Consider the following 17,089-nt stretch of genomic DNA (forward strand, 5'->3'; position numbering starts at 1 on the left):
TTTCCTGGCTTCATAAAGCTAACAGCTTTAGTTCACCGTGATCTCCTGAGTATGACGCTCTGCCTCAACACAGACACCAAAGTTATGGGTCCAGGCCACTGTGAAATGAAATGGCTGAATTCATAAGCCAAAATGAAACTTTCCTCCTTTTCAGTTGACAGTGACAGAAATCTGACAAACACAACAGCTTCTGGATGACATTCCTAAGGTGGGTTTTCATAAAAGTACACACATATTGATGACATGGGTGGCCAAATTCTTTTTTTTTTTCTTATATGCAGAAATTGGGAGCAAGAGTGATAAGTGGAGTGGTAGATCAATTATAAAGGGGCTGACCAATAGAACTTTGCATATGGTGATATACTCAGCACTCTATCAATATTGCTGAACATGGCTCCATAATCACCTGAAATGAGGCTAGTGTCAATAAAACTCCAATTTTTAGATGTTATTCAGTTTGAATGAACTTAAATTCAAATAGCCACACATGGTTACTGCCCATAATATAGGCAGAGTGTTTTTAGAAGATAGGTCTCCTAATCTCCAAGTCACACCTCCACTTTAATTTTTTTTAAAATACTGTTCTTAGCATGTTACTCCAGGAAGAACAAAACTTGCTGGAGTATAGCTTTTAAGAAAATGACTCAGCAAATAAGTGAGTTACAGATCTCTATGTAGCAGATGGAAAGCAATACTTTCGTCAAGGCTGAAAATTGATAGAAGACTGGCTATCATTCTCTTCCAGAGAGCATAGCAGAAAAAAGTCTTCAACAAAACAAACCATTCAGTCTTGCCTGGATGCTACTGTTTCCATTGGAGGTGTTACCAGAGATGCCATCTTGGGCATCACCAAGATGTGGACATCATCAAGACACCAAAAGTTTATTCAGTTGGCTAGAATTATTAATTTGGAAGTTAATGAAAATCTAAACTTACAGCAATCACTGTCGTTGAATACATAGGTACATGTGTGTTTGTGCATAGAGATGTAAATGAGTACACAGTGACTTTTTAAAAGCCTTCTTACCTGGTCTGCCATATGAGAATAGAATGCCCTCACTAGATCTTCAGGGAGAAACATGTTTTCCTGTGCTTCAATGACATATCCTTCTCTGGCAATCTTCAATTCAGATGATGTCAGAAGCAAACATGATAGAGGAAAACATTTAAAACAAATTAGAGCTGTTTAATGCAGAACTAACTAAACTACCTGGATTTTCACATTTTCAGGTAAAGGCCACAATAAATCCACAAGGTTTGAAGTGGCTCAGAAATGTATAAAGGTTTCCCTTGATACTCCCTAGATACCCATATTTTTAAAACTTCAACCAGTCATTTCAAAGTATTTTTATTAGAGTGGACTCTAATAAATGCTTACACAGAAGGGTGAGGAAAATAAAAACATGATTCCAAGGAAATATGTATGTGCATAAGCGTATATATATTTCTCATAAATAATTCAGAAAGTTGATATATACATATATATGTAATATATGTACACATATAGGATATGTGTGTATATAACTTTCTAAATTAGTCACGAGATAGAAATTTAAAAGTACTTCTTAACTATGTTCAAAATTATTTTAGCTTCTTTTTTTCCCATGTTTCTATTTTTGACGGCTAACTCAATTGAAACACTAGATTCCATATTATACTATCTCCAGGAAACACACCTTACCAGTAAATACATCTGTAGACTGAGATCAAATGATGAGAAACAATCTATCAAGCAAGCAGAAACTGAAAACTATTTGACCTAGTAATCCCGATATCTGATAAAGTATATATCAAACCAAAATTAGGCAGAATAGATGTGTGTGTGTGTTTTTAATTAAATTTTTATTTATTTTTAATATCAGTTACAGTTTATTAACTTTGTATTTCAGCTGTAGCCCACTCCCTCATTCCCTCCCAATCCCTTCCACCCTCCCTCATCTCTTCCCTGTCCCTTTGCAAGTCCACTAATTAGGAAGGACCTCCTTCTCTTTCATCTGACCCCATTTTAGCAGGTATCTTCTGGACTGGCTGAAAAGTCCTCCTCTGTGGCCTAGCTAGGCTGCTCCTTCCTCAGGGAGGGGGGGTGGTCAAAGAGCTACCCATTCAGTTCATGTCAGAAATAGTTCCTGTTCCCCTTACTAGAGTACCCACTTGGATACTGAGCTACCATGGGCTACATCCGAGCAGAGGTTTTAGGTTATATTCATACATGGTCCTTGGTTGAAGAAACAGTCTCATAAAAGACCCTTGTGCTCAGATATATTTGGTCCTTGTAGAGCTCCTGTCCTCTCTAAGTCATAATAACTCCCCCTTCTTTCATATGATTCCCTGCACTCTGCCAAAAGTTTGGTTATGAGTCTTAGTATCTGCTTTGATACACTGCTAGGTAGAGTCTTTCAGAGGCCCTCTGTGGTAGGCTCTTGTCCTGTTACTTGTTTTCCCCTACATCCAATGTCCATCCCATTTGTCTTTCTAAGTGAGGATTGATAATCTTACCCCAGGTCCTCTTTCTTGTTTATCTTCTTTAGGTGTATAGATTTCAGTATGTTTATCCTATCTTATAGGTCTAGTATCCACTTATAAGTGAGTATATACCATGTGTGTCTTTCTCCTTCTGGAAGACCTCTACTCAAGATGATCTTTTCTAGATCCCACCACTTGCCTGCAAAATTCATGATTTCCTTGTTTTTAATTGCTGAGTAGTATTCCATTGTGTAAAAGTAGAGGATCAATGGAACCGAATAGAAGACCCAGAAATAAACCCACACACCTATGAATACTTGATTTTTGACAAAGAAGCCAAAACAATTCAATGAAAAAAAAGACAGTATCTTCAAAAAATGGTGCTAGTCCAACTGGATGTCTACATGTAGAAAAATGCAAATGGACCCATATTCATTACCCAGCACAAAACTAAAGTCCAAGTGGATCAAAGGCCTCAACATGAAAACAGATACACTAAATCTGTTAGAAGAAAAAGTGGGGAAGAGCCTAGAACTCATTGGCACAGGAGACAATTTCCTGAACAGAACACCAACAGCACAGGCTCTAAGATCAGCAATCAATAAATGAGACCTCATGAAACTGAGAAGCTTCTGTAAAGCAAAAGACACTGTCATCAGAACAAAACAACAGCCTACAGACTAGGAAAGGATCTTCACCAACCCTATATCTGACAGAGGGCTGATATTCAAAATATATAAAGAACTAAAGAAGTTAAAAAGCAATAAATCAAGAAATCCAACTAAAAATGGGGTACAGAGCTAGACAGAGAATTCTCTGTAGAGAAATACAGAAGGACAAACAGTTAAAGAGATGCTCAATAACCTTAGCCATCAGAGAGATGCAAATCAAAATGACCCTGAAATTTCACCTTACACTCATGAGAATGGCCAAGATCAAAAACTCAAGTGACAACACATGCTGGAGAGGTTGTGGAGAAAGGGGAACCCTCCTCCATTGCTGGTGGGAATGTAAACTTGTACAACCACTTTGGAAATCAACCTGGCACTTTCTCAGACAATTAGAAATAGTGCTTCCTCAAGATCCAGCTATACCACTCCCAGGCACATATCCAAAAGATGCTCAAGTACAAAACAAGGACATTTGTTCAACCATGTTTGTAAAGCAGCTTTATTCATAATAGCCAGAACCTGGAAACAACCCAGATGTCCCTCAGTGGAGGAATGGATACAGAAATTGTGCTACTTTTACAGAATAGATTTCTTAAAGGCATTATATGGGAATGATTTCACAAGAATATATGCCAACAATAAACATACATGTACCAAATATTCAGCCACAAATATTATAGAGTTCAAAGGTCAGTTTGATCATGAAACAGGTGATTTCAGTACCCTACTCTTAATTTCAGATTCGTCATGCAAACTGAAAACCAACAGTGCAACCTTAAAGTGAACATATATCTATTGGACAGATACAGAATATTCCATCCTAGATATACAAAACACAGTATTCTCAGTAGCCCATGGACCTGTATCTACATAGACAATACTTTAGGCCATAAACCAAGACTTATCAAAAATAAGAAACAATTCTCTGTATTTTATCAGATCATGGTCCCATCAAACTAAAAACCCATAGTAAGAAAACAATGAGAAGTATATAAATTCATTGATACTAAACAACACCCTTGAGTGTTAGTGAGTCATTGAAACAACCAAACAGGGAATGTAAAAAGTTTCTGGGAAAAAAATGACAATGAGAGCAAATGTACCAACACCTATGGGATATAGCTAGGACAGGTGTGGGAGGAAACTTTATAGCTATGAGTGTTTACATAACAAGTATCTGGCCAAGGAAGAAAAAGAAGTACTGAGAATTCTCAAGGAAAGAACTCACAGCTGGACCTCAAACACAATCTAAGAGATAGTAATAAATAATAAGGACCAAGATAGAAGATATTAAATTGGAAACTAAAACAACAATACATGGAATCAATCAAACAGATTCAGATCTTTGATAAAATAAGATGGGAAACCATTTTTTTAATAACTAAGAGAAAGAAGACCTAAATTAGTAAATAAGAGATGGCAAAGGGAATTTAATACAGATTCCACTGAAATACAGAGAAGCATTAGTAACTTTGAAATTTTATATTTCAAAATAGCAGAAAATCTAGATGAAATGAATAACTTTCTAGATATGTATTACCTGCAAAAGTTCAATCAAGAAGATATAAATAACTTAGATGTATCTATAAGTCAGTGCAATTGGAGCAGCAATACAAAAACCTCTCAAAAATACAGGTTCAAGTCCAGATGAATTCACTGTTGAAATTTGCCAAACATTTAAAGAGAAAATACTAATGTTCCTCAAACTTTCCATACAATAGAAATGGAAGGAATATTATTAGTAAATCTCTCTGATACCATAGCAGGATTAGGTCCCAACGAAGCAAACCTACATATCAACCTCCACAGTGAACATAATCACAAAAATTCTCATTCCTAGTCTTGCAAACCAAAAGATCATACATCATGACCAGGTTAATTTCACTGCAGTATACAAAGTTTATTCTATAGACACAAATCAATATGCATAATTCAGCTCACAATCAGAATAAAAGACATGCATGATCATTTCAATCAGAGTACAGAAGGTTTCAACAAAGCTGAATATCATTTTGTAAGAAAAATCCCTATCTTTTAATTGTATTATTTTGTTTGTTGATGTCTAATTTCTTGAGTTTTTTTTATATATTCTGGATATTAGCCTTCTATCTGATGTAGGATTAGTGAAGATATTTTTCCATTCTGTAGACTGCCATTTTGTTGTGTTGACAAGTGTCCCTTACAAGAAAATAGATACTAACAAACCAAATAATCCAATTAAAAAATGGGGCCAGAGCTAAGCAGAGAATTCTCAATAGAGAAATATAAAATGGTGGAGAAACACTTCAGAAATGTTCAACATTCTTAGTCATCAGGGAAATGAAAATCAAAATGACTCTGAGATTCTGTCTTACACCAATCAGAGTGACTAAGATGAAAAAAACTCAAGTGACAACACATGCTGGAGAGGATGTGGAGAAAGGAGAACCCCCTTCCATTGCTGGTGGAGGTACAAACTTGTACAACTACTTTGGAAATCAGTCTGTCACTTTCTCAGAATATTGAAGCAATACTACCACAAAAATCCAGCTCTCCCACTCTTGGGCATATAGCCAAAATATGCCCCACCATTCAACAAGGACATTTGCTCAACCATGTTCATAGTAGCTTTATTTGTAATAGCTAGAACCTGGAAACAACCTAGATGCCCCTCAGTGGAGGAAAGGATATAGAAATTGTGGCACATTTACACAATGGAATACTACTCAGCAATTTAAAACAAGGAAATCATGAAATTTGCAAGCAAATGGATAGAACTAGTAAAGATCATCCTGAGTGAGGTAACCCAGAAACAGAAAGACAAACATGGTATACATTCACTTATAAGTGGATATTAGCTGTATAATATAGAATAGACATACTAAAATGTGCAGACCTAAAGAAGCTAAACAACAAGGAAGACCCTAGGGAGGATGCTTAAATCTCATTTAGAATGGCAAACAGGATAGACACTAGAAGCAGTGAAAGAGATGGAACAGGATAGGAGCCTACTATAAAGGGTCCTCAACAGGGGATCAAAGCAGATGCTGAGATGCACAGCCAAACTTTGGGCAGAATGCAGGGAGTCTTATGGAAGAAGGGGGGTAATAGAAGGATACGAAGCCCCACAATGAGACCAACAGAGATAAACAAAACAAAACAAAAAACAAAACAAAAACAAACAAACAAAAAAAACACCTGAGCCCTGGGGAGCCTGCAGAAACAGCACCAACCAAGGACCATGCATAGAGAGGACCTAGACCCCCTGCTCTGATAGAACCAATTGGCAGCTCAGTCTCCATGTGGTTATCTGAATAAGGGGGGCAATGGCTGCCTCTGTCATGAACTTAGTCTGTTGCTCTTTTATCACTTGCCCCTGGCAATGTGGCCTTACCAGGCCACAGAGGAAGAGGATCCAGACAGTCCTGATGAGACTTGATAACCTGTGGGCAGATGGCAAAGGAGAAGAACTCATGCTTTCAGTGGACTAGGGTAAGGGGATGGAGGGAAAAAGAGAGGGAGGGTGAGACTGGGAGGAGTTAAGGAAGGGAGCTTCAATCAGCACATATAATGAACAAATTTCAAAAAAAAAAAAGGAAAAAAAAAAGAAAAAAAGAAATTTCCTGAAGAAAGTAGAGGTTGAAGGAGCACATCCAAACATAACAAGGATTACAGCCAGCACTATGCTAGCCACAGGAAGAGAGAGAGCATCTCCTCTAGACTCCAGAGCGACACAGAAGTATCCCTTCTGTTTACCCTTATTCAATGTACTGTTAGCTATCTATAGCTAAAAAAAATCTTAGATAGAGCAAGAAGACACAAAAAAGAAACAACAGGAACACAAATAGGAAGGAAGCCGTGCCATTCCTCATTTGGAAATGACAGGACCCCATTCATAAACAATCTTACAGATTCTACCAGAAAATAAAGGGCTGATAAACTTCAGCAAAATCAACATAAAAAAAATCAGTAGTGTTGCTACAATACACCTGCCCCCACCAAAAAAAATCAGAAAATATTCTTATTGTTGGGGTAACTTTTCTTCACTTTGTATGAAAGTGCGTCTACATATTTTAAGTTGTTCATTCTGTACCTGCAGAGAGCCAAGTGCTGGCAGGATTTTGGCATTGTTATTTCTATAACCCATCACCATGTTTTCACTTTTGAAAATATCTGCCCTTCCTCACCAGCCTAAAGGCAATCTAGAGAATATCAGGTTATCTTGCTGCTGATCGGTCATAATGAAGATCTGATGGCAAATAGCTTCAACAGTCTTATGGAGTGGACGTTCTGGGCAGATAGAGTTATACAGGGAAAGCAAGCAGATGTGAGAAATTTGAAGGAGGTGTGGAAGGGAACAGAAGGAGCAGAGCAAACAGGCAAAGAGCTAGCCACGTGGTAGAAACACTGATAGGTTCAGATGAGCTACCGAATAGTCCTATTATTTTGCAATGAATTTAAACAACTTTTGATAAGAATTACTATTACTTACTTTTTCCTTAATTTCTATATTTTTTCTTCTGAGTACAGCATCAGGTTTGAAAATAGCGATATTGTAAGCATCCACTAAGAGAAAAACCAAAAGTTATTTTTTTTTAGCTCAGAACCAGAATCAAGAGAAGTCTGGAAATAGAAATATGAGTTGATAATGTCTGGGTTTTTAAGGGGGCACTGTAAGAGTATACAGGCATACAGTTCTGATACAATTCCCACACATTAGAGGCACACCCATGGTGTGACTGACAGTCCGTGAGGCTTCAGCTATGCACTGTGCAAATGAAAACCAGAAACCAACAGACCTACCGTGTAAGAAGTGCTCTCTTACCACAGACCTCCTGCACGAGGTATCTGAGTTACCTTTCCTGTTGCTATGATAAAATACCTGACAAAAGGGACTTTCAGCAGAATGGGTTTATTCTGGCTCACAGATCAAGATCGCCATGGTAGGGAGGTTGAGGTGGCCAGATGGTCGTATCACATTCACAGTAGAGATGCAGATAGTGACAAGCAGATGCTGCTGCTCAGCTATTGGTTCCTTTTATGTACCTCAGGCTCCAGCCCTGGGAATGATCCCACCTACAAGTGGCCCATCTACCCACCCCAGATAACCTGATAAAGGGAATTCTGCACTAGTGTCCACAGACACTCTGCCATGGGTGATTTCACGTTCTGTCAAACTGACAGTTAACATCAGCCATCACTCCAGAACACTAGGTGTAACTCTTTGCCTTTACTGGCCCCCAGGAAAGAAACATACACGCCCACGAGTGTGCATGTGCTCATGAGTATAACCCAAGTACACGAATATGGGCACACACATGCCCACGGTCAAACTGACAAACACACACAAACACATAGAGAATCCAGTAAAGGCATGAAATTTTCCACTGAGATAAAAATCAAAACCACAGAATTCAATGGAGAAATTATTTTCACAGAGTTTGGAGGTGGAAAATGAACTAGAAATTGGCTGCCCAGTTCTGTTGCAGGAGATAGGATCATATGTTCCTGGGTAAGCCTTGAAGAATCTTTAAGCAGAAATCAAAGGCAGGAGCCAAGTCTTGCAAGTTATGAACCATTACAAATCAGGATAGCCCTGTACTGACTAACACTGAAATAGCCATTCTTCCTTGCTACAACAGTGTGTGAAAGAGCAAGTGCAGAAGCAGCAGCTGGTCTCTGTTACATTGATTCTTACTAGCACTATCATTGCGTGATTCTCCAGCTTCTTCTTCAGAGGAATCTGCTAGTAGAATTTCGGCATGCTGTGAAAGAGAAATGAAAGCAAAACAGTTACTTAAGTGTGACAGGGAAAGAGTGCCTAGAAATTTTGTTTCTAGTCAACAAAAGCAGGGGGTGGGTAGAAGTTAAAACACAAAGGACCCTTTGATTTGCATTGGCAGCATGTTTCCTAAGGAGGCTGGACCATGTCAGCACCTTGCTAGAAAGACAGTGCTACATTTTCCACAAAGCAGCCTTGGAGGCCAGTGTTTCAGAGGCTGAAGCGAGTCTGGGATGGTAGTGGGAAGCTGTGGAAAATTTTAAAGTAAGGCCTACTTGGAACTCTAGTTCATTTGGGACACACCCTTGAAGGATCTCTTCCTCTTCTCTTTCTTTTTCACTTCTTGGCCCCCCTGAGTTTAGCAACTTGTTCCACTACAAACTGCCTTGCTACAGCCCTAAAGCAACAGGAAGGAAGTGGAGTGACACCCGGGAAACCAGGAGCCAACACACATCCTCTTTATAAGCCAACCATCTTGAGTATTATATCACAGTGACATAAAATGGCCTAAAACATGTAGCTAGGGAAAATGCCTTAGGAAAACATAAATACGTTGCACTTAAAATATAATAGCCATTCACCAATAATATTACCTGAGGACGAGGCAGTTCACCTGCTGCAATTTTCCTCTCTTCGTCTATCAAGCCAAGGACTTTTCTGTTGATAAGTGGTGCATTTGCACCATGAATCTTCTCAATAAATTTACCATTCTACAAGAGAAAGTATGAAGAAAATTTCATTTTCACAGTAAGTCAGTCATTAACATTTACTCCAGACTAAGTTGGCTCCCACCAACCCTCTTTCAGCTACCATGATCAGCATTTGAAAGTAGTACTGATGGGAAAGGCCACTTGGATTTGGTAACATCAGCAATTAGAGTTCCACACTGTCCTCCAAATAAGTCATAGCTGTGTCCCCATCTCCCCACTGCATCCTTACCCTACTGCCCACCTCTGGCTTTACTCTCATCACAGCACATTAGCACCCTATAGGAGTGCTCACAAGCTCACAAATGCCTGCCTGATTCTTCCTTGCTTTAAATGAGAGGTATTCTACACAGGGCCTTTAATTTTCTCTGATGATGTTCTGATTTCCTTTCTGTTGGGTGTAATAAAACACATTGATCAAAGGCAATTTGGAGATTAAAAAGTTTATCTGGACTCTCTGTTATAATCCATCATTGAAGGAAATTTGGGCAGAAATTCGAAGTAGAACCCACTGCTTGCTCCAGCAAAGCTTTCTTATAGAACCCAGTACTACAGGCCTAACGATGGTGCCACCTAGGAGGGCCTGGACCCTTATGCATCAAGTAATAATCAAGACAAGCACCAACAAATATGCTCACAGTCCAATCTGATTTAGATAATTCCTCAATTGAGACTCTCCGGGAAGATGACTATGTAGTCCCAGATTGACAGTGAGAACAAAGAGATGCCGTGCGCCTCTTTTCTGTCTTTCACTTTATATGTTCTAAACATTAGTTTATGGACGTGCTACCAGACCTGATGGCATGGAATGAGAGGCCTTGTATACAACCTTATTAAATAACAGACAAACAAAAAAACCCCAAAAGACCCACCAAAGTACAGAAACGTGAAATGGCAACTACAGTAGGTGCCATTAAGAGGCACTGAGAACACTGGAGATATCTCCAAGACCATGTCTGATCAGGGAGATCAGCTGAGGTACGATCTGGTGTCAGGAAATGTTTCTTACTTTAAGGTATACAAAATGAATAAAAAACATGAAGGGGAAATGGAAAAAAGAAAATAAGTTATGTAGAAGGAAAAACAGATTACAAGGGCAAAGGATCTATAGGAGACATGGAAAGTGAAGAGGCTCCCTGAAAAAGTGGAACTAAACCCAGATGTATGGTCTTCACACCCAGGAAAATTCAGACTATAAGGGGCCTTGGGCATTTTGGGGAGGGAGGGGACAAGGCCTCCTTCCATCAGCCAAAGGTCACCAGAATGCTGGGATGCAGACTGTCCATAGCTAATTTTTTTTAAGATTTATTCTATTTTTCAGTGTGTGTGTGTGTGTGTGTGTGTGTGTGTGTGTGTGCGCGCGCGCGCGCGCATGTGTGCTTCAAGGGTCAGCCTGGAGCTGAAGTTATCTGTGGCTGTGAAACGTTGTTCTGGGTGATGCAGATGTAACTGTTGAACCATCCCTCTAGCCTCCCAATTAAAATTCCAGTTGTCAAGTTTTGTTTTGTTTTGTTTTTTCCTACTCTGTGAGAAGGATTTCAGAGCAAGAGAAGATGTCTGTATTTCTATAGGTCTAAGCATTCTCAGTTCAATTCCAGCCTGACAATTCTCTTGAGGAGAGCTATTCTCATTGAAATGTTGTAGAATGAAGTTTTTGTCAGCTAAGAAAGCTGACTGATGAAAGAGGCTGGTGTGGAAGTATTTGAGTAAATGAACAATCCACTGGAAGGAAGTTTCGTAGTTAGGGAATATTATTCCTCCATAAGTTGTCATCAATGGGGTATGTTCAGATGAAAGTGCCTGAAGCTTGAACATGGGGCTTAGTGGATGAGGTATGTTGGAAAGAAAAATCTTTGATAGAAAGGAGAATAAGAATACACAAGTCAGGCAACAGTGAGGTTTCAAGGTAGGTAATGAACCCAGATAGAAACAGGATAACTTAGGTTTGAAAAATCAGACTTTAAACCACAGGCCAAACTGTGCAGTTACGAGCAGAACTGACTCTAAGATATGAGGTGGGAGAAAAAGCAAATTAATCAAATGTAATGGATTCCAGCTAACAAAGGAAAATAAACCAACTAAACTATGAGTGACAGGAAGTAAGAGAGACATCTGTTTTGCTCATGAATCTGACAAAATCTGAAAGAAAAAAAAATCACCACTTTTAGGCTGCAGGCAGAATGTTCCAGACCAGCCAGTTCTCTCCTCTGTGTAGTTACTTATTCTCATTCCTTAAAATACAAACAGGTGAGGTGGCCTCAAACCATCACTCTAAACAAAGGCCATATTTCTTCAAAGCTGAAAATACTATACATCAAACTCTATATGTCCAACATAGTGCAAGAACACGGTACTGTATTTGCTCAACTAATGCAAAAACTCATTTTCTTGAAAGAGCTGAAAGATTATTACTTAAACAGGATCAATAGCTTATATACAAAAAGTGCTATTAATAAATATTTCTACTATTGAAAAATATTTCTACTATTGAAAGTGCTATTGACAACCCTGAACCAGAAGGTTGACCAAGTGGTAGTTACTCTTGACTGACACATGGTTGAGTACTTAACTGTAGACTGGCTTTAGAAAATAATGCTCACTATGTTGTTTTCCAACTATTACAGTTGTGTGTCCATTGCAAAATACAGCTAAAGTACAATGAAGACAAAGTGATCAATCCCCCATCCCATGGAGAAAACAATGAGAGAAACTCCTGGAATAAGCCTTGTACACTATTTCTAAACATTTGTAAACACGGAGATGAAAGCAAATGCATTAGAAAGAATGATTAGAGAGATGCTTTTGCGGAAATCCGTGGATACTTAGAACCAATTCTCTCCCGAAGCTCCTCTGAGAATGGTTTCTCACTCCAGTAAATGCCGTCTTATTTGTGTGATAGTCTTAACAAGCTCCCTGAAGGCAAATTATTGAATTTATTATCAGACAAATAGAGACAAGGCAAACACTGTGCAATTATTAGTGCCAGCACAAAGCCCCATGGCAATTGTCAGTGCTACCTGCTCCTTCACGTGGCTCAGATAATGAGATGATGAACGCTATACTTACGAGACTAAAGAGGAACAAAGGCTCACATTTATCTCTGAATGGCTGCAGAATCGGGATGCTGTCAGCTTCAGCCTGAAGGATATTGCAAATATTTGATACAATAATGAGAAAGCAATATCCACACTATTCTGTATGCTATGTTCAAATGATATAGAAGCATGCACAATTTTTCTGGGGACTTCAGCATTTCTGGGTTTGTGATAATTGTATTAAGGATCAAACTGCATGTGTTAGCAACTCACGCTAATTTGGTTATTTGGTGCCAAATGGACCTTTCAGTATTCTCCTTTACAAAGTGTTCTCCTTAGACAAACTCACTTCTATCTTTCCACTTTCCTCACTGCCTGATCCTGCCATTACCACTCTCCCCCGCCCATTCCAGCCCAAGTGTCCTTGATCGATAGAATATCTTTCACTTCCTCCCCAAAAGGACACGTCTGGCTCCATATTGTACTTGACATCCCCTCAACCAGCACAGAATATCTCTTTTAATACTTTATTGCAGGCAAGCATGAGGCTGCCTCACTTGCTTTGTCAGAGAGCAGTGACTTTCCAACAACATGTAAATCCAGCTACAGGGCATTCAACACCTTTTGTCTCCTGTGTAGAGGAAGTTTAATCCAACAACAGGGCTTCTCTGACAGGGGATCAAATCCAAAGAACTAGGTCCTTGTGATCCAGCTGGATTGTGCACACACCCTTAGTAGACACCTTTAATCCCTCTGGCTGGAACATAGAGAGGACACACCTTTAACCCCAAACAATGATGTCTATCTAATTGAGGGGTAGACAAAGTGATGAACAAGAGAAAGATTTGACAGAATGAGTCAGAGATGGGATATTCCCAATTCTCAGGAGAACAAACAGGAAAGGGAAGCTACTTCAGAGCAACACACACAGAGATAGAGATAGAGAGAGAGAGCGAGAGAGAGAGAGAGAGAGAGAGAGAGAGAGGAGACAGTACACAATACAGCAGAGTTCTGGAGTACAATACAGTTCTGTATAGGTTGGTGTAGTTCAGCTGAGTAGTTGAGTACATGCAGCTTAGTTCATGGAATTCAGAGGCAGTTTTCCTAAGCACAGCAATTCAGTGCGAAGCAGAGAGAAGCCAGTTTGATTCAGTCAGCTTGGAGATGAGTTTTGAGCCAGAAATGCTGAGTTGAACTAGCCAGTAAGAGTTCAGAAAGAACTAGAAAAAGTGAGCTTATTCAGCACTAAGTCTCAGAGGCTGAGCACACTCCAGGTCCAGGTTAGCTGATGGAGGCTGGAACCCGAAGCCTTCAAGGTCCAGGATTACAGAAGTTTAGATTGTGAGGAGGCTAGAAGCTTCCAGGCGTAGGCCTAGGGATAATTAGATAGAAACACTCTGGGCTCGGCTGAAGCTATGTACTCATAGAGCTTAGGTATGACTCTCATTTCCTCTGACCATCTGAGGAAATAAAACGACTGTTCCTGTCTTGGGACACCTACATTCAACATATATGCATCTACACACAAACATTTCCCCATGTGCACCCCCCACAGAAATATACATACACAGACATACACAGTGACATATACACACAGATACACACACACACACACACACATACATAAATACATACATACATACACACATACATACGTACATGCACACACAGACACACACACAAAACTGAAAATCATAAAGAAAAGAAGAACAGACAGTTTCTACAGAAGGGAATGGCTGGTTGCCGCCAAGTGAAGCCAGGAATTAAACTGCCCCTGAGTGTTCCCTGAAGGACAGTGAAAGCCTACACCTAAGATGCAGTGGGTAGAGGTTTTGCCTCATAGTTTAGAGATCTGGAGTAAAAGTGCACACACCAGTTATCTGTTTCTGCAGTTAGAGCCAGATGGCTCAGGTATACATCTGTCTTACAGAAACATATTTTAGCTTCTCTACTAGTCACATTTAAAAAAGAAACAGGTGAAAATAATCAATGAAATATTTTCCTTAACTCAATATATTATCAGCTTCAGCATGTAGTCAATGTAAAAAATGTTAATGGTGTGTTTCACATCACTTTTTACAATAAATATTAAAAAATACTATTTTACAAAAATTTATATTTAGAGTACATTTTAATGATGGATATTCAGTAAATAATTTTTAATCAATATTGACCTCTAATAAAAAATAGATTCACATAGCCAAATTGTTTCAATTATTAAATATCACAAAAAATAATTTGGTAATATTAGTTTTTAAAATTTTTTTAAATTTATTTGTGTGTGTGTATAAGAGAAACAGACAGACAGACAAGAAAAGAGAGAATCTTTCTCTTCTTCCATCATTTGACTCCCAGGGATCAAACTCATGTCATCAGGCCCTGCCAGCAAGTGCCTTTACCTACTGAACTATCTCAACATCCATCAGTTTTTAAATCTAAATTAATTAAAACTGAAAATACATTTCTGCAGTTGGTCTAGATGGTTCTCAAGTGTTCTGTTTGTGCATAGAGGCATATTGGCCCATAAGATTCTAACCAACTGTTAATTGAGTATAGGTTGAATTACATATTATTACTGGATATAAATGGAATCATCAATAAATTGAGTCAAATTAATTTGGCTATAGTACTTAATTTCTTATCACTTTTGATAACTAATAGCTGAAAATGAAATGTTTGTGCATATTTAAACACTCAGGGATCTACTACATAACTCCCAGGAAACAGTTCCCCATAATCTTAACTCAGAAACACACACTGACCATATCATGAGGTAATATTAACAGATATATTTCCATTTTTTTATATTTTTCTGAGGATTTTAGTCTTGATGAATTATCTCAGCATCACGGGAATTAGGCAAAAAGAAGCATATTAATTTTCAAACTAAATAGAACTAAACGTATAGTCAAACTGCCAATCAAAGATTGACAGATTGCATAAATTAAGACAGTGCTTGAAGTACTGGGGAATCCTTAAGCCCTGCTGTAGTAGTAAACACACTGGAAATGAAAAGCTTACGACGACGAAATGAAGGATCTCATCTTCGTTCAGTTCGTTTTTCAGTTTTCTGAATAAAGGTTGTATGGCTTTGCAAGGTCCGCACCAGGCTTGGTAAACATCAATCACTGGAGAATGGTGACGCTCATGAGAAGGCGGAGTCAAAAATGGAGACGCTAGCACATTCCCACCCGAGCTGAGGGGCCCAGGGAAGGCGGGAAGGCACCTTTGAAACAACAAGTTGTGTTCTGCAAGGTGTTCCCAGGCGCTTGCGAACAAACCCTGGATGATGCAGACAGCGGAGAGCCCCACTACCTGTTAAACCTCTGTTCAGCAACATCTCATCCCACAAGTTCTGACTATTGATGACTGCCTGCAAAAGAAAGGAAAGCACGGTAAAGCTGCAGCAACTTCACTGCACCCTAGGGTCCTGCTGGGAGGATGGACCCACCCACCTGTAGTTGGACTTCACGCTTTTTGCTTGCCATTTGTGTATTTCTGCATGAGAAAAAAAAAACATGAGGAAATATGAACACTGTTTTCTCTGTGTACCCAAAGAACATCTTAATGTACTGTCCAATTCCTTTTAGAAAATGCTGGTCTGCTCAGACTGGCCTCTAGAGTGGAGTCGATGTCACAGGCAGACGAGGGCATGCTAGGCACTGATTCTCCCAAAGAATGTTAGGGGCTTTTTTATTTAAAGTCGTTCTCTCTCTCTCTCTCTCTCTCTCTCTCTCTCTCTCTCTCTCTCTCTCTCTCTCTGTCATCTGTGTGCATTTTAATATTCTAAAGTCAAACTGTCTTGTTGCTTTTTTATTTTCGTATTGTAGTGTTTTCCTACACCAGCAGAACATGTGAATTGGCTATAAACATGCTCTTTAGATGTGCCCACCCCAAGGTTATTGACGTTTCAGAACAAAATCACTATAGTGTTCTCTAGAGCACAAAATAAATATTCCATGGGTGTTAGCATCAAGGATGGGTAGTAGCAGGTATTTAGGTGAAAGAAAGGACTAGCCTCTAAGGCTACATCCCAACAAGACGGCTAGACACCATAGCAAAATGAGCCTCTCTGCCAGATGAAGACCTTTAAAGCCGATTTTAATTGGCTTCCTTGCTGGAGTCTATGGCCCCTTGGAGTAGGAAATTCAGTACCTGGACCACTGGGTCAGGCGCGGGCTGAGGGTGGCAGGGCTCCTACTTTGCCTTCTTCCCCAGCCGGTCCAGCTAGAGGAGGGGATGAGGGATGCCTGGCATCACCCCCTGGAAGATGTAGGGCAAGGGCGCCAACGTTCAGCCCTCGAGGCCCGCCCCGCCCTTCCCTTCCTGTGGTGGAAGCTCGAGACACCTGCTCACAGCAGGTGGAACCAAGCCCACAGGCAGTCGGTCCCTAAAAATCCTCCACCACTCCGCGCCACAGCGCGAGAGAGAAGGTTTCCAACCCCTCAAGAC

General features: G+C 39.6%; 1 protein-coding gene across 1 annotated transcript in view; it reads right to left on the reverse strand.

The window, feature by feature from the left end:
• Positions 1–16,125, reverse strand: part of Nme8 (NME/NM23 family member 8) — a 45,021-nt gene extending 28,896 nt beyond the window's left edge. Inside the window, exons 1-8 of the mRNA XM_021646312.1 lie at positions 16,093–16,125; positions 15,953–16,010; positions 15,659–15,765; positions 12,669–12,740; positions 9,489–9,605; positions 8,812–8,878; positions 7,606–7,679; positions 1,028–1,120 (exon numbers count right to left, since the gene is read on the reverse strand). Of these exons, the coding sequence (XP_021501987.1) occupies positions 1,028–1,120; positions 7,606–7,679; positions 8,812–8,878; positions 9,489–9,605; positions 12,669–12,740; positions 15,659–15,765; positions 15,953–16,010; positions 16,093–16,125 (621 nt within the window). The remainder of the gene's footprint in view (positions 1–1,027; positions 1,121–7,605; positions 7,680–8,811; positions 8,879–9,488; positions 9,606–12,668; positions 12,741–15,658; positions 15,766–15,952; positions 16,011–16,092) is intronic.
• Between the last annotated feature and the right edge of the window lie 964 nt (positions 16,126–17,089).

This window comes from Meriones unguiculatus, chromosome 19 (genome assembly GCF_030254825.1).
Source record: "Meriones unguiculatus strain TT.TT164.6M chromosome 19, Bangor_MerUng_6.1, whole genome shotgun sequence".
Lineage (NCBI taxonomy): Eukaryota > Metazoa > Chordata > Mammalia > Rodentia > Muridae > Meriones > Meriones unguiculatus.